The sequence below is a fragment of the Arctopsyche grandis genome, chromosome 9 (assembly GCF_051622035.1).
Source record: "Arctopsyche grandis isolate Sample6627 chromosome 9, ASM5162203v2, whole genome shotgun sequence".
Lineage (NCBI taxonomy): Eukaryota > Metazoa > Arthropoda > Insecta > Trichoptera > Hydropsychidae > Arctopsyche > Arctopsyche grandis.
This window is the reverse complement of record NC_135363.1, coordinates 17,873,013-17,900,724: the sequence shown is the minus strand read 5'-3', so window position 1 is coordinate 17,900,724 and position 27,712 is coordinate 17,873,013. Positions and strand designations below refer to the sequence as shown.

Here is a 27,712-nt window from a genome sequence, read left to right as displayed (position 1 = left end):
GTAACTAGAGCACATATTCAATCTCCCCGACACTTGAAGGTTTTTCGTGGGTTGAAAATAAAATAAAAAGTACATATAAAATATTCTATAGTAGACTTTTCACAGGTGTCAGTCTATCGCGACAGCTTCACATGTCCCACCAAATCATTGTCAGTGTCATGCAATAAGTACGTCACCCACAAAAACGTTTCTAATCAAGCATGCAACATTTAAACCGTACATTTTATAGATTATTTCGGCAATACAATAAGACAAACGGTGTATTTTTTTCTCGAAAGTGACTCGATTTCCTCGGAAAGTCGGGGCGAAAACAAAATATGAGTATTCTATTTCGAGATTGCCCCTCCCTATTTTGGCGTCGCAGCTCCAGACGATCGATTGATTGACACACGAAGAGTTTGCAACGCGAATCCCCAGATATGTATATCGACGATTGTGCAACCTACCCTAGCAAACATCAGTACGTGTCACGTGATATGAACGTCACGCGAGTCGTATGAGTCGGTCGTGTGTTTTGTGAGTCACTCAAACCGCAAGGATATCGAGCTATCGTTCTATTGCATCTATTTTTTCATCGTTATTATTATTTCAATTTTATGTTTTTCGTTGCTATTACTATATATAATTGTAGTCTGCTCCATTTATTTGATAGTACTATGATGTAGTTTGTTCTTTTGTGTCGAAAATGCTGTCGCTCGTTCGGCTCAATCAGTCATCCACATGACTGATTTGTTTGTGTATTAATTAGTGTTGACGGTAGTCAGTAAATTTATTTTGATGTTATTCGTATTCACTTTCTGATTCATCTGCTCCTTTCACTTTGTGCATTATAGTAGGTCAACGACGCTAAAAAATGAAAATAGTATTGCGAATGTTATATTTAAGGTCTGACCGCACTATACGACAACCGAACGATCCTTCACTTCACAACAGTACGCGACCAAATATTGTTTGTATGAAATTGTATGGGACATATCGCACTGCCGACAGTCGCATGACGTAGAACGACACCTTGCGTCAAAGTGTCGTTTGATATTTGACAGTGAACTTCCTACGTTCCTCGCAAATTATAATATTTTATAGCCAGTATTGTTACTTAAGTTGAATAAAAATTAAGTGTAATCTAAAATGTTTTATTTTAGATTAAAAAGCAATTTTTTTTCCAATTTTATAATCAAAAAAGAAAATAAAATGAGGGCGCCCCTATGCACGTGCCTTGTTTTTGAGCCGGCTCTGTATGAATGTATATCTGAGAAACCTCCTCCTCTGTGTACACAATCTATCAACTATTGGTCAATCTTGTGATATTTGGAGTTGCTCTTATGAGGTGGTCAGCGGAGAAGACTTGATGTTTAAATTAGTAGGGATGATTTCAACGATTTAAAGCTCTATTCATATTTTCAAAAATGATTACATTTAAAGGCGATGATTTATGATTTGCCTCTGTATATTATGTAAAGTACATGATATACAGAAGCAAATTTTACTGTGCATAAAAAGTGCTTTTACATTATGTAAGTCATGGAAAATCGTATTAAATACTAAACTAATTTGATGGACAATTTTGTATTATGCACATTCGTACATATTTGCTTAGACTTAATAATCAGATAATAATTGCTGACATTAATTATGTTACCAAATAATTCTCGAATTTGTAATTATGTCTTATATGCGTTATATTTTCATTAATGACTTTTCCGTTTTTTTTCTGCTGTCATTTAAAATATCTCGCAGCCATTCAATGAGTTTGCGGAATATGTACACACAATTAACTGATCTTAATCAACCCAATTAACTATATTATAAACCAGTAACCGAGCTCAGTGGCTAGCGTATAATGCTAACAACTGATGGGTCACAAGTTTGATCCCTGATATATGTGACTCTAGGACTTTCACATATACCAGTGCTACTCAAACTTTTTCAGTTGGCGGACCAGCATATGTTTTTCAGTAATTCTCACGGACCAGCATCATATTTTTAAATAAAAAAGTTATATATGAATATGAGTGAAAATTTTTTCATATAAAAAATAAAAATAATATTTAATATAAGTAGTAAAATTTATTTTGTTGAATTCAAATAAGTACAATATCTATCTATATATCATATATGTACTTAGACAAAGATGAAAAATGAAAATGAAAAAAAAAACTAATGAGACATGAGCTTTTTTGTCATCAGATAACTTATCCAGTCGTGGTTTTATCGAAGACAATTAATGCCACACGTAATGGATCATGAATATTTACACTATTACGATATTTTGTCTTTATTAAACTAATGATTTAGAAATCAGTCTCGTAAAGGTAAAAGAGTTTCAGTACATATTCTTAAATATCTGGGAAGAATTATGCTTTCAATTTGATCTAAAAGGACCCAAGTGAAGTTGTGGTTTCGAAACACTTTTTTAATTCTTCATTTGTAGTCAGATCAATTAGTTTATCTTCCAAATTAATTAATATATACGTTATAATAAGCTATTGTTTTAATTTTTTATTTACTTCTTTGTGCACGGACCAGTACTGGGCCGTGGACCATAGTTTGAGTAGCACTGACATATACACACATGTATATCCTGACTTTGTCGATTTATCTGATTTCATTGTTGAAAATCGGTCACCTACTATTATTTAAATTTAATTTCAAATTTATATATAGTCCATGTGTACAAAGTTAGCTTTAGGTGTCGCCTTAGGGGTAATTCCGTACGACTACATGATAAAAATAAATTTTTAAATAAATAATGAATATAAAATTTTTATTTACAGGAAATTTTGAGAGAATTTTGTCCGGAGCTAGTACAAGGTAACGATGTACGAACGTGCTGTAGTCTCAATCAAACCAAAGAATTTTCATCCAATATCAAGATAGCTGCAAATTTCCTGAAACGTTGTCCGACATGCATGGACAACTTCGCTCATCATTTGTGCGCTATGACGTGTTCACCGCATCAATCAGATTTCATAGAAGTCGTCAAAACAGAACCGTCTCCAAATGGTAAGAGCAGTTGTTTTTATTTTAGTAAATAATTTTTCCACTGCTTGTACGTGAAAAATTATTTTTTAATTCTTTTCAGGTGACGCCATTACATCGATGAACGTATATTTAACTAAAAAATACATGGTTGGCGTGTTTGATTCGTGCAAACAGGTATACATATAAGTATCATTATAGTTTAATTTATTTTTTTAATGGTTCGTATAGTTATCTTTATTGTAATTTAATGTGTAAAATAACAGGTTCAGATGCCATCAACTGGACAATTTGCTATGGATATTATGTGCGGCTCCTGGGGAGCTTCTCGATGCACGGCAGATAGATGGTTCGAATATTTGGGTGATGCCAAAGAAAATTTATATGTTCCATTCCAAATTACGTATAAGGGCGTCGATGGACCTGTCGGAAATTATACACCGGTTAAGTTGCCCGTGTTCCCCTGTAGCGTCAGTGTCAACGTAAGTACACGTATATATTACGTATTGTGAACATTTACATATGATGATACTTTATGCTATCATCATGGGGGGGGGGGAGGGGATTGGTTAATGTTTAGTGATTGTAATGAACAAAAATCTCGTGCATTTGGAAAGTACTAATTGCCGCACGATTTTATATGTGTGTATATGTGGTATTGTATTATATTCTTTATGTTGTAATGGATTATTTCGATTGTGGTGCAGTAACGTTGTGTGTTTTACAGTTTTCTCAATTGATTTGTCGTCGTTTTCAGAATGGCACAGCGTGTTCTTGTTTGGATTGTGAGGCATCGTGTCCTGTGCCTCCGCCGAAACCACCAGCGCCGGCACCCTTCGTGGTCGCCGGTCTCGATGGATACGCGTTAATAATGTTGTTAGTATTTATTCTCGGATCTCTTCTCTTCCTCGGTGGAGTATTTTGCTGCACACCGTCGGCGAATAATACAGTCGGTATGTGGATATTTTTTTCTCTTTATATAATATTTTCACTGCACAACATTTAGAATATATAAAACACACGTGTGTAATTAACATTTTTTGTTTTTAATATTGACATATGATCTAAGCATTTTCATTTTACGGTTTTGAATTTAAACTTTATACAAACATAATCGTTTCACTTCTTATGCACTTTCGGTCTGACAGTGTTTACTATTTGACTTCTTTTGTTGTAATATAAATCTCACAGTGCTTAGTGATAAAAAATAACACTACCGGCCAATTATTATTGCTCAAGGTTCTATTTAAAAAAAACCGCATTATAGGAAGTTATTAATTAACTGAATCTACATATAATGTATGTACATCACCAAAAAAAAAACATTAAAAGTACTACGTTCTAAATATTTCATATATTTTTCATACATTTTGTATTTAGAAATATTTTAAATAGTATTTGTTCAAATGAATTCGTATTGTATATGTTTATATCCGTTTTTGTGTTGTACTATACTAATTTTCTAAAATAAAAATAAATACAAATCCACCCGGTCAGCCAATTGGTACAAATTTTTGTTTCAAAATTATTTATTGGAGAAATCTACATATTAACAGTGCTTATATTTTTATTATAATTAAAATTGTGTAACATTTTCAATGGATATTCCGCATGTTAACTTGAGATTTAGATTAAAATGAATACATATGTATATTTTACTATCGCAAAAAAAAATACTGAAACGTGTGAACTATATTGATTGATTGAAAGCTCGTTTTAGCGTTTAGTTATAATTCCTTTTTAACAATTTAACAACTATTTATCTATCTACATAATATATTTAAATGGCTATTGCATGTTGTTTGGTGCATGTTGGCATCTTATATTCATCATTAATGCTATGCATTACTTCTTATATATAAACATATAAGTGCAAACATACATACTTTTTAATGGTTCATGTTAACTAATTTTTAATTTAATTTTATATTTTTATTTTATTATTTTTGGTTTCGTATTATCTACTGCTACTTGTCGAGAATATGAAGCATACCTACATATATATATGTATGTATATATGTTTATGTACATAATTATTCTACAAAATATGGCACAAAATTATTTACTACAAATTTGAAATCCATTGGCTTCGGGTGTTTTATTATTTAATTTTTTTTTTATAAATGTGGTAAAGTAGAATTGGTTTGGGGTGTGTTTTGTAGATGGGTGGATAAGGGCACGGGGAAATGGAGTGGACACAATGGGACGTCGCTTAGCAGTTGGCACTCGTCAAGGGCCCGAAACATCGCCTCTTCAGTCACACAGATCTAGTATGTTGTATCTTTGAAAAAAAGAAATCTATTTCAGTGTTATTATAAATTTTGTAATCTTTGTATTTGACTTCAATTCAGTTTTTTCTTTATTATTTTAATTACAAATGTATTTAAATTAGTACGATTTTTTAAAATTAATTATAATACATTATAATCATATCAACAGCTTAATGGTAGAGTTGTGCTTGAATTATTTTAACGGTAGTTGAAAGTTGGTTATTGTTTTAATCATAATAACGGTGTTGGTTATTCTTCTTTCGTATGTAGTTAGTATTCATTTACTTTTTTATTATTTTAAGGTAGATTTTTTTTTATCTTTTTAATTTTCAGTGTGTTTTTAGTTTTTTTATTTATTTATTATCGTTTTTATTTTAGTAATGACAACTGTTGCTCATTTAATATTTTAAAATATGTAAATATTTTTAAGATGCATGGACTATGTATTTTGTTATATAGTACATATTCATCTGTTATATTACCACTGAATTAGCATTATATTAGTGTACAGTATGTAAAAATCTTTCAATAATTTTAATCCTAAATTCATTTGATGCATACACGTTTTTCTTTGTCGTTTAGTTATTTATCTAATATATATTCTTTTGTATTAAAGGTATTGCTTCTGATACGGAACAAGAATTGTCTTGTGCTCCGACCGGTGGTATTGATCAACCGGATCGAGTTGAAAGTGAAGATAGTCCTTTACCACCTTCTACCTTATTAGAGCGACTCGGAGCAAATACAGAGTCTAAATTAGAAGAATTTTTCAAATGGTGGGGTACATTTTGTGCTGAAAGACCTTGGCTAGTTTTATTTTTCGGTTTGTAATTCATAAATAATCTTTTTTTTCAACTTTCATGTATTAGTGGCATAATTTAAATCGAGTATTTCGTGTAATTTATTATTTTAGGTTTGTGCGTCGTTACTGCCTTGGGACATGGTATCAAATATATGAAAGTAACGACAGATCCTGTGGAACTTTGGGCTTCACCGAATTCAAGAGCAAGATTGGAAAGACAGTATTTCGATTCACACTTTGAACCCTTCTACCGAACTGAAATGGCTATTATCAAGGCAGTTGGTTTACCGGATATCGTGCATAATACTTCTAGTGGCCCTATTACTTTTGGACCTGTATTTAATAAAACCTTCATGAAAACAGTTTTTGATCTCCAAGAAAAAATTAAAGGTACATATTTTAGACATTTGTTAAATAAATATTCAATTTTTTTTTATTGCTATTTTATATTATATAAATTCTTAGCTATCGGTCAATCGGATGGGACTGGCTTAGAACACGTTTGTTTTGCTCCACTGACTTCTCCATTCTCTGGACCACCACAAACGGAAAGTTGCGTTATTCAATCAGTTTGGGGCTATTATCAAGATGATATGGAAATATTTGATGAATCTGAAGAAGATCCCCTCGGTTTTGAAATCAACTACCTCGATCATTTTAAAGCATGCTCTCAGTAAGTATTTTACAAACTGATGAAATATAAACTTCCTGCGATATTTCATTAAAATTCAACTTTAATTTTTCTTTTGCAGAAATCCATATAATCCCAACTGTCTCGCGCCATACGGTGGTCCTGTAGATCCAGCTGTTGCTCTCGGAGGGTTTTTACAACCTGGGGAAGTCCTCAGTAAAGAAGCAAATTATGAGAAAGCAACTGCTATAATTTTAACATTCATTGTTAATAACTATCACAATAAAACCAAAGTATGAAAGAGTGAATTTCTTATTTCGTTGATATGTTTAATGTTTCATTTTAAAAGATACATTCCTATTATTAATTTTTCAGACTGCTCCAGCAATGGAATGGGAAAAGAAATTTATTGATCTGTTGAAAAATTGGACGAAGACTGAAATGCCTCCCTATATGGATATTGCATTCACTTCAGAAAGATCAATAGAAGATGAACTTTACAGAGAATCCCAATCAGACGTAATGACCATTCTGGTTTCTTACATAATTATGTTTGCATACATTGCCATTAGTTTGGGTCAATTGAATTCCTGTAGCAGACTTTTAATCGACAGTAAAATAACTCTTGGCCTCGGAGGTAAATAAAATAATGACATTATATTTTAGAATGGATAATTGAGACTGTTAATATATTTATAATATCTGTATTTATCTTCATTATAGGTGTATTCATAGTGTTGGCCTCTGTAGCATGTTCCGTTGGATTGTTCGGATTCATTGGTCTGCCGGCTACGTTGATTATTATTGAAGTTATTCCTTTCTTAGTTTTGGCCGTAGGTGTGGATAATATTTTCATTCTAGTACAGACTCATCAACGTGAAGCAAGAAGAGCAAACGAAACCGTAGCCGAACATATTGGTCGCACGTAAGTCGATTATGATTTTTAAATTATAGGTGTCGATTTGTGGTCATTTTTTAAATGTGTTTAATTTACAGATTGGGACAAGTTGGTCCATCTATGCTACTCACGTCAGTGTCAGAATCGTGCTGTTTCTTCTTGGGAGGTTTGAGTGATATGCCTGCGGTACGCGCATTTGCTTTGTATGCTGGTATGGCGTTGTTGATCGATTTCTTATTGCAAATAACCAGCTTCGTCAGTTTGTTGGCTCTAGATACGCTTCGTCAAAATTCAAATAGGTAATAATATTGGTTATTATATTTAATATGAATTATTTATTTATTTATTTATTTATTCTAAACAGACCATTGTGGCATAACAGGAATTCCTAAAGCGCCACAATGGTCAAAAAATATAAAAAAAAAAAAAAAAAAAAAAAAAAACAATTAAACATAAACATAAATACATCCATACATAAACATAAAAAATAGCATTTAATAATAACAGATAAAGTAAAAATATCAAATAAAATATAACATTATAAAATAATTATTATAAATAATTATTATATTATTATAAAATATAAATTATGAAGTTATGAAGCCAATTATGAAACTTAGAATATAATGGGAATAGTATAATTATTTTTTTCTTTTTCAGATATGATATTTTCTGTTGTATGAGGGGTGATAAAAGAGAAACAGCAGTCGATGATGTATCCGATGGAATGCTTTTTAAATTCTTCAAAAGTATATATGCACCTTTCTTGATGACAAAAACTGTACGTGCCGGTGTTATGGTAGTGTTCTTCGGTTGGCTGTGTTCCAGTATCGCTGTACGTTTTATATCACTCTAATAATTTAATTTTTAAAATTCCTAATCTGTATTATTTGTATGAATAATTTTTTATATTGCTTATTTATTTTGAAAATTTTGAAGTTTATTTAAACATAATTTCCAGGTGGCACCACATATTGAAATTGGTTTAGATCAAGAGTTGTCAATGCCCCACGATAGTCATGTATTGAAATACTTCAAAGATCTGAAATCGTATTTAAATATCGGACCTCCTGTATATTTTGTAGTCGGCGAAGGATTAGATTATAGTCAAACTGAATCGCAAAATTTATTATGCGGTGGTCAATATTGTAATTCTGATAGTGTATCGACTCAACTATATCTTGGTTAGTGTTGTAAAGTTATATTTTTTAAACTTATGTACAAGATTTAATATTAATTGTGTGTAAATTATTTTTAGCTTCTCAATCCGGAGCTGAAACATACATCGGCCGACCGTCTAGTTCTTGGATTGATGATTTTATGGATTGGTCTTCGATTGATGAATGTTGCAGATATTTCCCTAACAATAGCAGCTTTTGTCCTCACTCTGGTATGTTATATTTTAAATTTTAACCACGTATTAATTATTTATTTGTATTATAATAATAATCAATGATTTGTATGTGTGTGTTTTTAGATCGGAATTGTTCTAAATGTGAAATTGTTCTCACTGGAAAGGAAAATCGACCGAACGCAACAGGTTTCCAGATGTATACTCCGTTCTTCCTTCAAGACAATCCAGATTCATCTTGTGCTAAAGCTGGACATGCAGCGTACGGCCAAGGCGTCAACTATGACTATAAAGATCGTAAAAATCCAAAGCTTGCAACTATAGGAGCATCCTATTTCAACGCTTTCCATACAGTATTAAAAACAAGTCAAGACTACTATGAAGCACTCCGAGCAGCTAGAAAAATTTCAGCTAATTTGACCGAAATGATAAATACTAATTTGAGAAAACAAGGCAAAAACGAAACCGTTACAGTATTCCCCTATTCTGTATTTTACGTGTTTTACGAACAGTATTTAACAATGTGGCCAGATACTTTGAAATCAATGGGAATATCTGTGCTAGCTATATTTGTAGTAACATTTTTACTGATGGGTTTCGATACTTTCTCATCTCTAGTTGTGGTCATCACTATAACTATGATCGTTGTCAATATTGGAGGGTTGATGTATTGGTGGAATATCACTTTAAATGCCGTGTCGTTGGTCAATCTCGTCATGGCAGTCGGTATAGCTGTAGAGTTCTGTTCGCATTTAGTTCACAGTTTCTCTGTGAGCGTGGAAGGCACAAGACTTCTTCGAGCAACAGATGCTCTTACGAAAATGGGAAGCTCCGTGTTTTCTGGCATCACGCTGACAAAGTTTGGAGGAATTATCGTTTTAGGATTTGCAAAAAGTCAAATTTTCCAGGTAAAATTTGAATTGATCATTGGTAAAGACGATGTTGAAATATTGAGACTGATTTATGATTTTTTTCCATTTATAGGTGTTCTACTTTAGAATGTATCTCGGTATAGTATTATTTGGAGCGGCGCATGGATTAATATTCCTACCAGTGCTTCTTAGTTATATAGGTGAGTCATTTGATATTTTATCGCGCTTTTGATATTGTAACTCGGATTATATTAAAACTTTTGGTTTCTAAATTTTTTTTTCAATAGTCATCTATTACGTAATTTTAGTTTTGATCCGTTACCTTTTCTATTAAATCTATCATTTTAACAATTAAAATTTTCTCATAGAAGTTTAATTGAGAATTAATTAATTAATTTATACATATTGTAGAAAATATGGATTTGAATACTCTTGACATAAGACATGTTAATTTAATTAAGTTTATTTATTTTTCATCAAGTTTTCGACACTACAAATTGTTTGTGTACTATATAAAATAAATTATAATTTTTTTGGTAAAAATTTGAGTATATACATGCATTCATGTGTATACATTATTAAAATTGACTAAAAATCACTTTTTTGTAAGCAAAGGATTTTTTGAAATTATTTTTTGATCATAAATGCTTTATCTCTTTGGCTTATTTTTATCACAATTTTTTGTTCATCACATTTATTTACTAACCCGTTTTCAATATTCACTGCATAGTTTTGATCGAATTTTTTTTATCCACATATTGAATTTTAAAATATATCTTCTCAAAGTTTAATATTCATGGTAAATCTTAAAGTAATTAAAATCTACATGCATAGTATGAAAGCACATACATATGTATTTGCTATTCACGATAGCCTTTATTGTTCAATATGATTGCAATTTATAAATTTGTTTTTAAAAATATTAAGTTGAATGAATTTTTTTTATATTATTTTTTAAGTTGTCTTTCATGAATTGCTATGGTATTTATCTAACCGCATTTTTATGGTTTTTGCATGAATAAATTTATACATAGTGTTAAAACATGTTATATAAGTGTTATGTATTCTGCTACTGGACATTTGGGTGATATTAAATTCACAGGTTCACCGATGAACAGGGAGAAGTTGGCCAACCACAAGCGTGCCATGTCACTGAAGGGTGTCCAAGAAACATCATTAACAAGAGTAAGCATTGAGGAACAAGAAGACACATATTATAATCGGCGACATAACAAATTGCTCACATTAGTAGATAATTAACTTTTTCAATAGGCCAAATTAACCACTATTTCAAATTGAATTTCATTTTCCTGTTGATGAGAATTGGTATTTGCGGAATCTCTTACTCATTATTCTATAGCGATCGTCAAACGGAAAGATTACAATTGAAGAATTGTGCTGGATGAATGTTTATAGTTGATTTCTCTGTAGGATAATACCAAATTATTTACATACATACATACATCTTTACCTTTCTTTCCTTTTAATCTTTTTGAGTGACGAAAAATGCAACTATTACAGCACTATTTTTTGTATTGCTTTGTGTGCAAGCAATGAATATAATTACATAAAATACAGTATTTTAGTTATGTGATAAATCAACAGGAAAAAGTTCACTCTCGGCACGTTTTGTTTACAATGTCAAATGTTTATTTCGGTTTTATTTGTCTTGTATTATATTGAAAATGCACTCCATGACAACATTACATGACAAAAGAAATGTATTTTCAATTGAGCATTAATATTTGTCATGATTTAATTTTTTATTACTTTTGCTTTTTGTTTTCTTTTAAGAATATCCAGTTATTATACATATATATATATATCAAAAATGAACTGATACGCTATGATTTTTCAAATAATATATGAATAATTTCATTAAATAGAATGGACATTTTTTGCACATTGTAAACAATTCGTACTTTTTTTGTATTTTAAGTTTATTGAAAGTCAACAATTGGTGTCAGTTTAATTGTTTTATTTATTCGCTGTAATGTACACACACTACTTTATTTATTCAATTTTGATTGAATAAACATCATTTTGTCACAAAAAATTTCTCTCACAACTTTGCATGGTTTGCAATTAACACTTCAATAATCTTATGAAAGTATGTGCTGTCCTAATCTTAGTTTTGTTTTATTTTATTTATTTTTTAACAATAAATTTAAAGAGAACATTGCATTTTTATTTTTTATAATCCTAAAACTATGCATGAAGTTTTACTTTGAAGTTGACTTGAACTTTCACACTAAAGGGTAATGATTCCCCATAACCTACGAATGTACATACATCAAAAAACATTCCTTGCAATTCAACACTGTATAGTCTGCCATGCTTTATCATTTAATGTAGATATAAAAAATATTAATTATTCTCTATATATCTTAATAATATTAACACAAAGTGAGAAATAAGTTATAAATTTGACATTTGCTTAAATAAATCGCTTGAGCTTTACATTACTGGTTTGTTAGTCAATGAGCTAAAGAGATAAAAATAATGTGTCGGAATAAGTTAACACGCAAACAATTCTTCTAGCATGTCGGAAGATTGGCTCCTAAAAATTCCTGTGCAGTTTTCTAGTGTCTTATTTGTGTTTTGATGTGATGTTTACCCGTTTAGGCATAACCCGAAGAAGAGGCCGGCTCGTCTGCCGAAGCCGCCACCTGTCTGACAGCACTAGGCTGCTGGGGGGGACCCACGGGCGCACTCACGTCACCTACAGCAGTATAAACCAGCACGAACCACAACTGCATCATCACGCTGCTCATAATAATGAAATACTCCATTGAAGTATTCTTAGTTGTATGAAAGAAAAAAAATCACTGCATTGTATTATATTTCATGTATTATTATTTTATTTCCATAGTGTACTTTGCATAGTTGCTTTTTTCAATATTTATTTTTTCATCATAGTTATTCAAAATCAATTGCTTTTTAGAAATACGTTACACTTGCACTGTAATTTTTATTTTATGATTGAATATCGCCAACGTGAGAAAATATGTTATGTATTATCAATAGTCTTGTTGTCATTATTACTGCAACATATGTATACAGATTGTACATACATATGTGGATTTGTAAATGATGTATACTAACATAATTTCAAGCAACTATTAATTCTAAAGTATTATTTTACTGTACATATTATACATACATACACATGTGTAAATATAGTCGCATAAAAACAAATTGGAGCAGAGTAAACTCTGCTGTTATCTATTGATTCTCACTATTGAAGATATTATATGTATATAAATTTTTGGATTAAATATCTCAGTTTTTGGATTAAATATGTAGAGTTTGCTCTGTATTTTTTGCGAATTATGTGATACAAAGTGGGTTAAATGTATTGTCAACATCACATCTTGGTTTGCTAAGGACATTATAAAACTATGCTGGTGTTTATTTTGTGATAAATTGTAGTGAAATACGGTTTCGATTTATTATGAGCAACGTGAGGTCTACATTGAAGAAATATCTGACTAATTTGAGTGACTTATAGGGGATGGGTATTTAAATAAAAATTTGAAAGTGATACTGTTTATAGGAAATTATAAAAAGTGAATGGTCGTAATCCGTCTATAAATTATAGATAGTGATTGCGTGTGATGTGTAGAATAATGAGGTGCACCTAATTGTTTGGAATCAAAGCAGGGATTTAGTGAGATAAAAACTTAATTATTGCAATGAGTGTTTTTTTTATAATAAAGGTATAGGAAAAGATTTACTATGTATAATATATAAAATGTGCATATCGACTGATTTTTTTATTGAAATGAAAAAACTTTTATAGATAGTTACAAGATTATTTGATAGTTTTGGCCGGTTGAGCAAATTGTTAGATTTTTACTATGGTGTTAATGTAATTATTCTGACTACCAGAATATATATATGATTCTATTTTGTATTTAAAAATTCATTACATCCCAATATTAAAAATATTGAATGTTAAATTACAATTAACTTAAATTACGCTGCATCCCTAATTTACCGTCGAAGATAACAGTTTGTTCTACAGTCAACAGTGATTAATCTGCTACTAAACTAAATCGTTAATTACTGTGTATTTTATAAATTTTAATCTAAAATTGTATTTTATATAATAAAGGAATCAATGTATAAATATATATCTGTAATATTTCTGAGATACAATTATTATTTTTGTTTTCAATTATTATGTCAATTTTATATTGGATGATGTTTTAGTTTGTGATATTATTTCATGTAGATATTAAATTTATTTTGGTGTATTGATCTTAATATTAAGTAAAAATGAGTATAGATAAATTTATGTAATTTTTTTCCATTTCTATTGAATTTATTCTTAATACTTTCTTTCATTAATGTTATCATATATAAATTGTAGATTAGCTTTGTGTATAATTTTTTTTATATTCAGCGTGATTTTATTTTGGCATTCACTATAATTTATCTAATAAAGGGAAACTGATTGTATTTAATGTTTTTCTTAAATTCTCAATGTATTTATTTTTGTAATTTGAGATGAAATGATTGAACACAATGGCCATCGTCTGTATTACACCCACATTATGAAACATGTTTGGTACAAAACTAATCAGTCAAAGTGTTGAAACATAAATTTACTATTTATGTCATTTTTTTTAATAGAACTGTATTTTTTTACATTCCAGTAAAATTATTTTAATCTTGTGATTTAGTTTTTGTTTAAAACCTAACCTACAGAAAGCAAACATCCAATGCACAAGAAATAAATAAAATTTATTAAATAAATATGTATCTTTTTACATTATCTGTACAATTAAATTTACATAAATTTATGATTTTTTTGTATATGAAATAGTGAGATGAATCTGTTTAACGGTAGTTTTTCTCAAGCCAATTCGAGGGGCCCGAAGAGGTAAACTGCTTGAGTATTCTCACTTGGATCTCCCAAAAAGCGAGCAAATAATTCTTGATAACGTCCTAATGTTAGTCCACCTTTTCTTCGGTCATCGTCCTAAAGAAATACACTTATTAGTACAGAAGATTTAGTATATACATAATTATTATTATTGCAATGATGATATACTTACATTCAGCAAGTTGTTGAAAGCGTCATTTACAATTTCAATGTCTTCTATGACCATTCTTTGAACGCAGTCGTATCTGAACTCGTCAATGCCTAAAATTCCATCCTGGTTTATGTCCAACATTCTGAAATTTGATTCTATAAAGGCTTTCATGGCTTGTGGGAATTCGTCGTACTTTTTACCTACACAACTATTTTGAACGGCCGTCTTAAACTCATCGATCGTGATCTTCCCGTCCTGAAAATAACTCGGGAAATTAGCCATTTCTCGTGTTCACTTACTTCACTGCATTTGTGTTTGGCTATATGTGGTTTTTGAAAGAGTTCTGTGTGCTGCAAGAATCTGTTCACGTTCAACGACACAATACGACGACTCCACCCACTCATTTTACACAATCTCTATTTTCAATTCGAAACCATCTTCTTTGTTGTTCTACTATTATACTCAAAACGCGGAACTGCAATATTCTTAGGTATGTATATTTATTACTGAGTTCAGTCTACCAAAAAAATTTGACACTCGAGTTGGGAATTTTCCAAACATACAATTGTGTCTCTTCAACTGAAATATACCATTTTGTGCAGTTGTATCATATATATTATCATATTTGTAATTTTAATAAATTATATTATAGTGAACAAGCTTTTAATCAATGTTATTTGATAATGCACAATACTTCAAGTACTACAAGCCTTCAGAATAGATGAACATTCAAAGAAATAATTCAAACTAATAGCTTACTAGCAATTTTAACATTAAAAAAATCAACACCATTCTCTACAAGCCTATTAATTCAATCATACTGCAATTGAAAGTCAATTGACAAGCTTTCACAACACAAATCATATCTTCAAAATGTAATCACCATACAATATTTACCACTGAGGTTATCTACTATTAATCTAATCAAGTAGAATCACTATGGAAAAAAATTGGCACGACTTCTAAACGATAAATTTTAAAAAGTGATCCCATTTTAATTTTACAACGTCTACATTTTATGTTACATTAATATATTGTTGATAATAAATTCGATTAAAAATCATCTTAATCCAATATTTCATAAGATGTATGTATTTGAAATCATCAACTTCAGGATATCCGTGGGTCTTCGAAGAGATTTTGCAATTAATTACACGAATTAATTTCCATTTGTCTCACATGATGAACTGAGAGATCAACGTTCAGATTATTAGGTGACGAGTGATGTTGGCAACCAGTAGGAAAGATTAACACAATCAGTGGCAGCTCGTAAAAGTATAAAGTCCATATTTTATTGTATAGGTGCCACCACTGATGAAAGGTTTACCGTTTTGGCATCTAATATGATGATTTTTATTTTAGTTCGTGCTATTTTTTTTCTTTGAGTAACATTTCTTAAATGGATCGTTTATGCACTGGTATGTTCCATGACGTATATTATATTTTGGTGTATTTGATTTCACCAAAATATAGAAAATAAAATATGACCTGTCTAGGAAACGAAACAAATTGTTCGCAACTTAAATTTTAAATAAGAATTAGAATAGAAAGCTTACTATTACATGTTGAACAAACATTGTGCTCACATATCAAAGACATGTTTTGGAATCGCTTTATTTTTTCAACTGGAAAGAAAATTTGCCAAAGCATTCAGCAGCAAGAAAAAGCATTTCAGAACTAGCTACATACAATACATATATACTAAGTACAAACTAACGAATTTCTAGTTCTAATCCAATTCCTAATACTCAAACATACTTCAAGTGTCTACAATGGAATGTAATACGCATACGCATCAGTGTGATTTAAATAAATGATGTCATATATTTTGCTTCATCTGATACAAGTAGCTAAGATTTTCACATTGACTTTGCACTGTTGCGTACGTGTTATATAAATTGAAATGTTTGTACGAGTAATGTGTTTGTGATATGAAAATAAACAGCAGAAGAATAAATCCAGGGCATCATCGATAAATGAGTTATATCAAAAGAAGTGAACATTCAATGAAATACTACACTTTTTCTTATTTTTTTAAATAATTTGACTTAAAGTGACGGTCTAAATGTAAACAGCTACATCGATTATGCTCCGCTGGACTGTAAGTTAGTAGCAAATGGGTGGTTAGGAGTAGATCTAATCGAAGCCACTCGAACGAATAATAGGAAAATGGGGAAACCGACGTAGTCTGGTGGAACCTTATCGAAATCAGCCAACTGGGCAATCTCTTCCCAAAGGCTTAACATGATGTGCTGGTATTTGGCCAGTCTTGCTGAACTGCAGTCACCCTTGCCCTCCAGAACACAAGCTCTCACGGCTAGGCATTCAAAGTCATGAGCATCTAGGTATCCATTGTTGTCAATATCTGGAAAGAATAGTTTACATGGCATTTAAGCAACTACACTGCACTGAGTTAAACATACATACATTGTTGTGGAAAATGTTCTAGCACTAAATGTATGTCTTTTGAGAACAATTCGTAGTTATTTTCCGAAAACTACCTGTACTTATATAACATTTCTCACTTATTTCAAGAGTTACATGTGACGGTACCTACCTAACCATTCCATCTATCGAAGTCAATAAAAATGGATTGGTAAAAGAAAAAAAATCAGAAGCCATAGTACGGGTCTACCTCACGGCACCGAAAGTGTTATCGAATTATTTTGAATAAAAATACCAATTATTGTATTTTACTACCGCCATCTACATATGTTTAAAACTACGAAATGGATAAACGTCAGGCACTTTTCAGAAATTCAAATTTCAAACGCGCCTTACACGATATTTTTGCACCATCGTAATGGTGGAGGATCCATTTACTTATATTGATGACCAAAATGAGCAACATGGCAAAGTATGAAAACGATCGGATAAGAGGCAAACTTTTTCCTGAATTGTAATCGTAAGTGAAACGTAAAGGAAGTATGTAATATAAAGCAAATATCAGAAGGCAAAGATCGAAAATCGAAAGATCGTAAGTCGAAAGATAAAAAAAAATGGGTGCATGGTAAACGGTACTATGTATGTATGTAAATATATCAGTGGCATGCGGTGAAATTATCTCTTTTTTGTCATACAGCCTTGTTTAATGTGCGCGCACAGAATACGGGAGGAAAAGCCTGTTCCTTTTGTATCCTGCTCGTGCAAATTGAGGATGTACGAAGGGCGGAGAGAGAGTTTTACCGCACGCCACTGATATATATACCAACCGTTTTTTATATGTATGCTTGGTAAACGAACATCTAAGTGTTCACTCGGGTATGTTCATGAACATACTAGTTTTTTCATGCATTTCGATTGGTTTTATTAAAGTGCTACTATTAAAAGCTATGTATGTAAATAGACTCTTAAAGTTTTAGTTGTCAAAATTTTTGAAACGCCAAGTATTAGAAATAGGAAATCCTATGGAAACCGAATTACATCGTTGCTATAATTCCTGATTCCGCTAATATGTAGTTTGTACATGAACAAATTAGTTCGTTTGCCAATTTGCTATTTTGTGTATACTATAACTGGCCAGATTGGTTCGTGTTTGAATAAACTACATAGTATGTTCAAGAACGAATTAAATTTACACTTGGGCTGTAACATATGCACATGTACACACAATAAGGTGCTTTCTAAATATTACACTTCCATTATTAAAAACTAACATAAAGAATTAATTATTTTTCATGCTCTTATAAAATTCTACACAGAACTGGTTAAAATTGAGGGCTCGGCAGTAAATAATGGTAAGTGACATATGTCAATTTTTGAGTTAGTAAGAAAGAAACCTTTTAAAAAAATTGTTTACGTTGTTTGCTGCTATAAATGATGGTAGGAAAAATCTGAGATTTCACTGCCATCTTGAGAGAATTTGGAACAATTAACGAATATTTATTGTAAAAGTCTCAACCAGTCAAAAGTTACACTAAAAATTAAATTAAAAAAAATTTGGCGTTTATTATTATTTACTACCGAGCCCCTTAATTAGTCTTATCAATTAGCAAACATTTTATAGTTTTAACATTCAAAATTGCGTTTTATTACTGGACCACATATTGTTCATAGATTAAAAATATTCTTCGGCAGATGCATATGTTCCTGTTAAACAAAGACGACATTTGACTAATTTGTAAATATTTTTGTAGGAGACATCATTTTCGCTGAAGGCTTTGTATATTTAAATTCATCTATTAGATGAATAAAAGTGTACGGGTTTTATGTCACGACTTACCAGGACTCAAAAAAACTAGTAAAAACAGTACGAATGGTCAATTCAACATACAAAGTGATAAAAATTTACACTTGTTATTAAATTTATTACTTCCGTGTATATTTATTTTACTTTTTATTGAAAGTTTTTCAATGGAGTTCAGCAGGTTAACTTAATCATCGGAGAAGTCAAACTCCTCGAAATAGAATGCGTGTTCTTCATAGTACAAGCATGAAATTTTCAATACATGCAATCATATGCTGCACCGTAATTTTGTATTTATGTATATCACCTTAGTATCAGCAGGCAAAATAAGTCAAAATATTATATTTTTAATTTATTACTTATATTAGTTTCACGCTTTGAGCTGTGGGTGTTGGTAGATGATAATAAATTCTCGAGAGTCCATTATCACTATCGATTCGGTTTGCTGGTTTGTTTCAAATCGGTTTCCCAGGCATTCTTGGCCTGGGGAACCAGGGACGCTGTATTATCCCGTCTCGTCTGATGGTTAATAATATTATTTTTATTCTTTTCGTTCAGAATAACATTTAAACCCAGAGCGGACGAGCGTATTTGAATTGCAACAAACTTGTAAAAATAATTTCTCGTCAGCGAAAGCATGAATCAACAGGTCAAAATGTTTACTTGGCATCGAGTAAATAGCATGTCAAAAATGAATGTTCACAGAAAGAAACTGCATAACAAATACACACCCTCATGATTGAAATCAAACTATAATGATTCATAAGCAAATCCTCCTCCGCATTATGATCATCGATGATACGATTCATAACCGAGTTCGATGCAACGATATGGATATTCGTGTATGGATAAATATATGTTAAATAATCTACATACATATTTACATGTGAAAATTTATTGCATAAATATGTATACGTGATATGTATTATAGAATATTTTATAGCTACATACAATTGTTGAAACATTGAAATTTTGCACCTTAATAGTAAAAAATAAACGATTTATTTGATGTTTTACTAATAAAGTGCAGAGAAAAGCGTAATAGATAAATATTTTGATTGAACTTATATGATTTTACAAAAGTGTAACTTTAAAATATCTAAAGATACATACATACATATAGACGTATGACAAAATACTCTTTTCACCAGTGTAATTTGCGAAAGTTAAGTAATTTGTGACAAAAAATGGGAAACACATGTTTATTTTAACTCTAGGAGGTAGTTCGAATAGCTATCGTATTAAAAATATTGTTTATATCAGCCCTTATACTACGTTGGATAATTTGAAAGAAAAAATAATAGATACCTGGAAAAATAATTCTCAAATAAAAAAATAATAGATACCTGGAAAAATAATTCTCAAATAAAAAAATTCAGCTTAATACGTTCAGGGGTGTGGACAGAATCGAGGCGACAACATTTTTGACCTTTCTAAAAGGAAAAAAAACCCATTTCCGGTTTATTAAATTTAGTGACTTTTTTTTATTTTCATCACATTGATACAAGAAATATACTTGAATTTTTTCGTGAAGAACACACATGTTTAAGGGGTCGAAAAAAATAGTGGAAGAAAAATCGAACGAGAGTAAACAACCACTTCCGGTTGAGGGATGCTTACCAAATTTTATATATAGCTTGGTATTAAGCTTAAACTTGTAGATATGAAATTTCAGTTTAATAAACCAAAAGGTATCTGAGGAAAACATAAAAAACCTCGATTCTCTAGAGTAAAAGTACTACTTTCGGTTCAGATAAAAATATTTAAAAAATATAAAGTTATGAAAATTATTATTTCTATTATATGTAAAAAAAATTAAGTCCGATTTAGTTAGCGGTTTGGGAGATATTTGAATTCAAATACTTAAAAAAAAAGAGGACACCTATAAGGGGAGGTACCATTTCCAGTCAACTTAAAAATTTGAAAAAAATTTAGGTCATGTCGATAAAAATTTCAGTAACCGATACTAAGTTTCAGTTTGATAGGACTAACGGTGTTCAAAAAATCCCCAAAATATATGTACACAGGCACACACATTTTTTCTAGATCATGAAAACGTAATCAGTAATCGATTCCGAGTTCGAATTAGTCAAAATCTCGAGTTAGAATTTTCGCATGATCACAAAACTTCATCTATTGTTATTACGTACATAGATAAAGTAACAATATTCAAGATTCATGCATAGAGAGTATGCCGCGGAGGATTAATGCTGTTATAAAAATAGGGGAGAGACCACTAAATATTAAGTTAAATATAGTTTTTTTTTTTGTAAATATTATTGAAATTATTACATGTATATTAAAATATACTACATGAATATGAAAAAAAATTAGTTTCATTTTTTATTCTAAAATTGAATAAAATCGATGAAAATCTAGTTTTACGCTAGTGGAAAGAGTATTTTGTCATACGTCTGTACTTGCAAGTGTTATTTTCTTTATTTTTCTAGTGAACATGTTTTCAAATAAAAATGATGCAAGATTTCAGTAGAATTTAGAGTAGTGAGTTCTGTAACTGTGGCCATGGTTTAAGGGTGGGGGTTGTATTGATCGATGAAAGCACTACTTTCGATGTTGTTGAATGATTATTGGGCATCGCCAAGTGAGCTGAAAAGTTTGCCAAGCGGAAGGCGTGTTGGTATGTTGTTTTAGCGTCTTGCAAATGTTACAGGAACGTAAATTGAGCCCCAGAGAGTGTCCCGGCCACTCCCGGTGAACAATAGACCGAGAATCGGACAATTAATTAGCTGGCAGCTTCAAATTTAAAATTGCTCAGCTCGAAATTCGATCGGTTCGAATGAACACATCTTAAGTATAACAATTCTACAAAATAATTGAAAGATTCTCAAAAAATATTTTATACAAGCAAGTAGAATGTTATCAGTAACTCACAGTAATTTTTATAATTTATTTTTATCATAAACAAGGAAACTAAACCGCGTAAATCAACTGTACGATTAGAGGGCCTAGCCAAGCGTATAAGTAACTCGAAAGCGTGTCGCCAATTCTATTGATTATTTTTAGATCGTTTCATTATCAAGGATGTTTCAGCACAAAGAACAAAAATATTTTGCTATGACAAATGAAATGTTCTGGTCTGTGTTTATCTAGAAATGCCTTAACGTCTTTTACAACATTCTATTGAACATGTGGCATTGACGATTTTATTAGTGAGCGATAAAATTTAATCACTGTATACCAGTGTTCATCAAATTGGTATGTAATGTCTGTTCTATGAATTATTTTCTATTATTCGGAAAATTTATCTAGATATATAGTTATATCACTTTATTTAGTTGTTGAAATTAAAGTTGTTTAATTTGAGACCATTCTCCCGTGAATATATATTATTTGTTTTATTTGACTAGGTGAGAGTCATTATGTATTTGTGTTATTTATAAAGGTAAGCCGAATTTTATTTGTGTTTCCACTCTTTTTAAAAAAAATGTTTCATCTACTTGATTCCTGTAAATATGTAGTGTTCAGAATACTTTTATTTAAAAATATGTTGTAGGTTTATATATTTTAAATAAATATGTAGTTTACAATAATGTCAGATCTGCAAAATAATGTAGAATTGATATTTTTTATAAACTTCCGGATCAACGTCGTTCACAAAATCGACCATTTCCCGTTGACGATTAAAATATAAGTTTTGTATTACTGCATCCGGTCGTATTTTTCGCTATTAAGATTTTTTTTTCAAAAATAAGTATTAAACACATAATTAATTGTAATATATATGTAACTGCTACTCATTTGTTTTAAAATAATCTGCGCAATTATGATTTCAGGAAGACGGGAGACGCGGAAAATGTGAAAATTTAATGCAGACAATGAGTCTAGTCTAGAGTCTGCTTTCAGGACCAGAGATAAATGACATTTGCCGGAATCTTTGGCAAACGTTCGCCTTTTGTCAAGGGTTGACACACTGTTCGCGTAAATCATCAACAAAAAAAACAAACATACAAAACATCTTGACAATAGTATAAATAATATTAACGACCACTATAAAACAACTGAAGCTGAACAATAAAAATATATAAAAAAAAAACAAGTTTTACTACCGAAATTACAATACAAGTCGAAGAACAGACAAATATTAAATTCTTTGAAGACGCGTCGACACAATAAGAAATTTATACAAACGACTTTTGAAATAGTTTAACCTTTGCTAATTGTTAAATAAAATAAAATATGCCCAAACTATTTTGTTTTAATATCACTTGAAGAGACGTATACATATGTATGTATGTATATGTGAATTAGAACTATGGCCGAGTTAGGGCGAAATCACAAAGAAAAGACCGCGGCCCAAGTTTTTTTTTAGATATTTTAAACATGCGAAAAAAATGCGGCACGCCAAACACCCCCTTATTTTGTCCTTGTATTGATATAAGCTTGACAGTGATTTATAATGGCAAATCCCATATTTGAATAAATGTAGGAGAAACTTGTCGAAATAATAAGATCGTACAAATTAACAATGAACTGGGAACGCCCTTTCTTGACCGCGTCCAAGACCGCGTGCCGTTCCGTTCATCTCTATGTGTTTTCGCTCTAAGCGAGATATGTATGATACACAATTAACAAAGTACTTCAGAACGAAAACAAGGAAGACCAAATAAATATTTATTATATGTTCTGGCATTGGTATAAAAGAAGTCTATTACTTTTCAGCTCATCTAACTATGTAGAATCTACCAAAATATTGATTATACATATGTACCCACTCGTAATTCGATGATAAAGAAATATATTCCGAAAACCACATTGCGTTATAAAAGTTTGTTAGCACTAGTATAGAAGATTCAAAAAATGAAAGTTGCACAAATATAATTTGTATTCAGCAGTATATGGGATTATGATACAACGATAATTTTAGATTATCTAAAAATTTCATGTAACGTTTTCGCCGTTAAAAATTGTAATGATAAATATACGAGATTACTTGGGTACTTCTTTAATTTAATTGTATTATATTGAATATTTTTAAGAAACCGTATCAACCGTGTGTGTGTACATATATATGTATTTAACTTTTTTTATATTTTCTTAATGCTATTTTGGTTTCAGGAAAATTTATTTTATATTAAATCTAAATTGGTTTACATTTTTCAGAAATAGCTGAAATGATGGCGAATAGCTTTTAAATCATTTCTTTAAAGCGTCCCACTCATTCATACAACATAATTTTATAAAACGTAAATTCCACACAACAGCGCTATTGAAATTGCCGCTTATTTTCAAAGTTGGAGTGACACGACAACCTGTTACATGCCTAGGCGTTAAGTCAACTGTCACAACTGTCAATGACGACGTTTTTGAACTTTGCTTTATTACATGCACAAATAATTTGGCCGTGCGTACCGTACAGGAACCTGACGACGAAAGCTACCCTGTTGTCCCACGTGTAAGCCATTTTGTAAAGGGATGGGGAAGTATGAAGTTGTAAATCGGCAGAAGCAGACCAGAAATTGTGGTCACCCGTGCACCCACGGCTGCGTGTGAACGCTCTCTGAGCTCTATATTTGCGGGACTCGGGGTAAATTAAGAATAACGAGAAAACTCTACCGATCGCAGTGACGTGCCGGGGAAAATTTTCTTTTTAATAAATTTTCCGAGGTATATGAAAAGCTTCCTCGTTGTACTTCCAAAGGTATCTCGCGAGTGAGCGCTTTTAAGAAACATGATATCGTTGGTTACTAGTTCTCATCACGAAGATTGCAAATTCTGAAGTGTGTCTATGGCATTTTAGATGGATCTAGAAAAAAGTGTCTCATAGTCCATATTCTAGCTACTAAGTAAAGATATATTAAGATAGAAGATTAACTACAAGATTTTATTGCTGTATTAATTATTAGCCAGCAGCATAGCTCTGTCGTTAAGCTTCTGCTTAGCGTCAAGAAGGTGCCGGGTTCAATCCCCTAATGAAAATGAATTTTTCAGAGTATGCTGTTGGTCAGACCTGGATTTGTGACTCCAGGTTGATCGTTTCCTATCAGAGTTTGCCAATTTTCTCTGATTTCATTGTTGAAACGGTTCCCGGAAAAAAGTTTGGCTAATAATCCTTCCTACCTACTATGTCACCACTATTTGAAGTTTGATTGATGTACAATAAAATTTATGTACAATTCATAGATGTCTCGTTAATTTTCGAGTTTTTCAGTGTCTCGCAATTCAACGACTTGTAATAAAAATGCTGCATTTGTATTTGTAATTGGCCAGGAAGGCGCATTGGGATTTACCTGTAAGGCCTTCCTGGTATATATGTAAATAAATAAATTAATTAATATTAATATTTCATTTGTTCTCACCATAGAAGTAGAATGTATAGAATCGCTCTCAGCCTCCAAAAATGTTGCTACAAAAACTCTGCGCGGCAGAGTTTGTTCATTGTTTGGTAAACTTCGTCGCTCTCTCTCTCTCTTGTCTCTCTTCTGACTTTCCGTCTCTCTCTTCGATGGCTCGCTTTTAGACGGTTCTTTTGTTAACAATGACCATTCTATGAATTCTACTTCTATGGTTCTCAGCCAAAGTCACATCTTTGTTTTTAGTTTCCCTTAACACTTGCCGCACTGTGAAGGATAGCGACTGACCAGGACTTATATTTTATTTTATTTCTCCAAATATAGTGAATGCAGGGTTTTTATATTGTATGTACAGTGGTGCAGTGGGGCCGGAACGCGTTCCAGAATTAAAAGTTCACATTTTAATATCAAAATTGTATAAAATTTTAAATTGCCGATATTTTTAACTCGATGTTTATTAAACTTCATGGTCTTCCTTTAGATCAATGGAAACCAAAGGAATATATCCAAAAATGGATCAGAAGCCATCGGACAGTCGGACGAGAATTTGTAAAAAAAAAGATTTCAGTGAAGATGAACTTGCAGCTCTGTTTCAGTCGTTATTTTATTCATTTTTTGCACTTATTTTACATTGTTCGATGTTTAATACATAATACAACGAGTTTTATAGCTAATTACAATAAATTACCTTGCAGAATTTGCATTACTTTAACTTAATATTTTTAAGTGGACGCTTGGAGTCCAGCACAGTGGCTAGAAGATTTTTTTATTACAGTAAGGCAAGTGTTAAAACTTTTTTATGCTGTCAAATAAAGAATTTGTCTCTTGTTACATAATGTACCTCTACTTATGCATGTATATTTCATGTAAATTTAATACATACATACATACATATCTAGGTTTCAGATATCACTGAAATGTTTCTGAAAGTTATTGGATTGCAAATGTTTAATCGGTGGGAGTATACTCGTACAAGAAAATTAATTTCAATTTAAGATTGTCAGAGTATTTTTAGAGTATGTATCTATTAAGTCATCAACAATCATATCATGTATGTATGTACATACTTTTGAATAAAATTTTATTTCATTGTCTTCTTTCAATCTCCACGTTTTATTTAAGGTTTCATGTTTGTTGCAGAATGGTTTCATTTCATGATGGTAATTATCTTGTCAATACGTATGTATTATCAGACACTTAGCACTTCCAAACATTTCGAAAAATTGGTCAAGCAACCGAACGCGTCATCGAGCACTCCCACTAGTGGGTTTCTAGTGTTTCTCCTCGCTAAGTATAGAAACTTGGTCGTTGTATTCAGTGACAGTTGGATTTTCGTTCAGATTATGCTAATTACGTGAATTCACCAAAAAATGACCGCTCGCAACTTTCCCACAAACCATAAATCACCATGCAAGACAGAAAAAACAATATTTTCACTAATGTGTGTAAAGTGCGCGTAACACCGAAATAGATTCGACAGTTCGTTCAATGATTAGTCGCTTCCAATATAGATTTGTGGATCATTCCGATTGTGTATTTGAAGTATTACTACTATTGCTATTAATAAGTATGTTTGAAATGACCTAGGTATTCTTACACACCGAGTACTTCGATTTTCTTTAGTATACATATGTAGGTAATGGCATCATCCACCAGTATAGTACTGACTAATTACCGAAATTTCAGTTTTCGTTTACTTCTTTCTCGCTAATGATACAATACACCTACGCGTCAGGATATTACTATTTCGAGAAACAATCACATAATATTCAGATAACAATTGCTTTCCTACAATTTTAGCTAAATTAAAGTTTTGAAATTACATATATAGTTTGATGAAGTAAGACGCCCCTGTTTAATTTCGATAGAATTAGTAACCCGATATAATTTCCACCCTTTTATTTTCAGTGAAGTTTGCATTAAATTTCTAAACGATAAAAAATTCGAAGTAGCACTTACAAAGCAATTATCCAATTATACGCATTAATAAAACAATTTCTCATGTTTCCGAAAACGTAATAGCGGAACGCAATTATTCAGCATTTAAATTGTAATTTTATATTTTTGTGTGCATACCGACAAAAATAGACATACATATATTTATATATCATAATTATCGTCTACAGCCATTCACCATTAACTACTGGATAAAGGCCTCTCCAACACGTTTCCATTCGAGTCGACTGCTTTGAGCAATTTTCATCTATCACATCTCACACATTTTTTATTATAATTTCGGTGATCAGAGAAATGCACACAAGAGTGCTGCACTCTCGAGAAATCCAAACTTTCAAAGGCGTTCAAGAAGAACTAACACAATAGAATTCCACAAAAAGTGTAATATAATTATATTATATCTATATGTATAAA

The 27,712-nt window shown here is 31.2% G+C and overlaps 2 protein-coding genes across 7 annotated transcripts in view; one reads left to right on the top strand and one right to left on the bottom strand.

Annotated features, from left to right (window-relative positions):
- Nucleotides 1-14,484, top strand: part of Npc1a (Niemann-Pick type C-1a) — a 38,580-nt gene extending 24,096 nt beyond the window's left edge. Inside the window, exons 3-21 of one of the 5 annotated variants that reach the window (XM_077438267.1) lie at nt 2,775-3,003; nt 3,083-3,156; nt 3,246-3,461; nt 3,737-3,932; nt 5,142-5,249; nt 5,866-6,072; nt 6,163-6,441; nt 6,517-6,724; nt 6,804-6,975; nt 7,058-7,319; nt 7,406-7,607; nt 7,679-7,879; nt 8,241-8,415; nt 8,542-8,764; nt 8,839-8,970; nt 9,058-9,839; nt 9,916-10,003; nt 10,906-10,988; nt 12,429-14,483. In XM_077438267.1, the coding sequence (XP_077294393.1) occupies nt 2,775-3,003; nt 3,083-3,156; nt 3,246-3,461; nt 3,737-3,932; nt 5,142-5,249; nt 5,866-6,072; nt 6,163-6,441; nt 6,517-6,724; nt 6,804-6,975; nt 7,058-7,319; nt 7,406-7,607; nt 7,679-7,879; nt 8,241-8,415; nt 8,542-8,764; nt 8,839-8,970; nt 9,058-9,839; nt 9,916-10,003; nt 10,906-10,988; nt 12,429-12,434 (3,843 nt within the window). In that variant the 3' untranslated portion in view covers nt 12,435-14,483. Of the gene's footprint in view, nt 1-2,774; nt 3,004-3,082; nt 3,157-3,245; nt 3,462-3,736; nt 3,933-5,141; nt 5,250-5,865; nt 6,073-6,162; nt 6,442-6,516; nt 6,725-6,803; nt 6,976-7,057; nt 7,320-7,405; nt 7,608-7,678; nt 7,880-8,240; nt 8,416-8,541; nt 8,765-8,838; nt 8,971-9,057; nt 9,840-9,915; nt 10,004-10,905; nt 11,987-12,428 lie in introns of those variants that run through there. The other 4 variants (XM_077438266.1, XM_077438271.1, XM_077438269.1 and 1 more) reach the window with 4 other exon arrangements.
- Nucleotides 14,485-14,532: 48 nt separating this feature from the next.
- Nucleotides 14,533-24,567, bottom strand: Scp1 (Sarcoplasmic calcium-binding protein 1). Of its 2 annotated transcripts, none has more exons than XM_077438284.1 (4): nt 24,402-24,567; nt 17,044-17,210; nt 14,867-15,100; nt 14,533-14,790 (listed from the first exon to the last, which is right to left on the bottom strand). In XM_077438284.1, exons 1-4 carry the CDS (start codon nt 24,451-24,453, stop codon nt 14,665-14,667), a joined length of 579 nt encoding a protein of 192 aa, XP_077294410.1. In that variant the 5' UTR covers nt 24,454-24,567; the 3' UTR covers nt 14,533-14,664. The 2 variants fall into 2 exon arrangements, with proteins under 2 accessions (XP_077294410.1, XP_077294409.1); XM_077438283.1 differs by having other exon boundaries at nt 17,029-17,210; nt 24,402-24,545.
- Between the last annotated feature and the right edge of the window lie 3,145 nt (nt 24,568-27,712).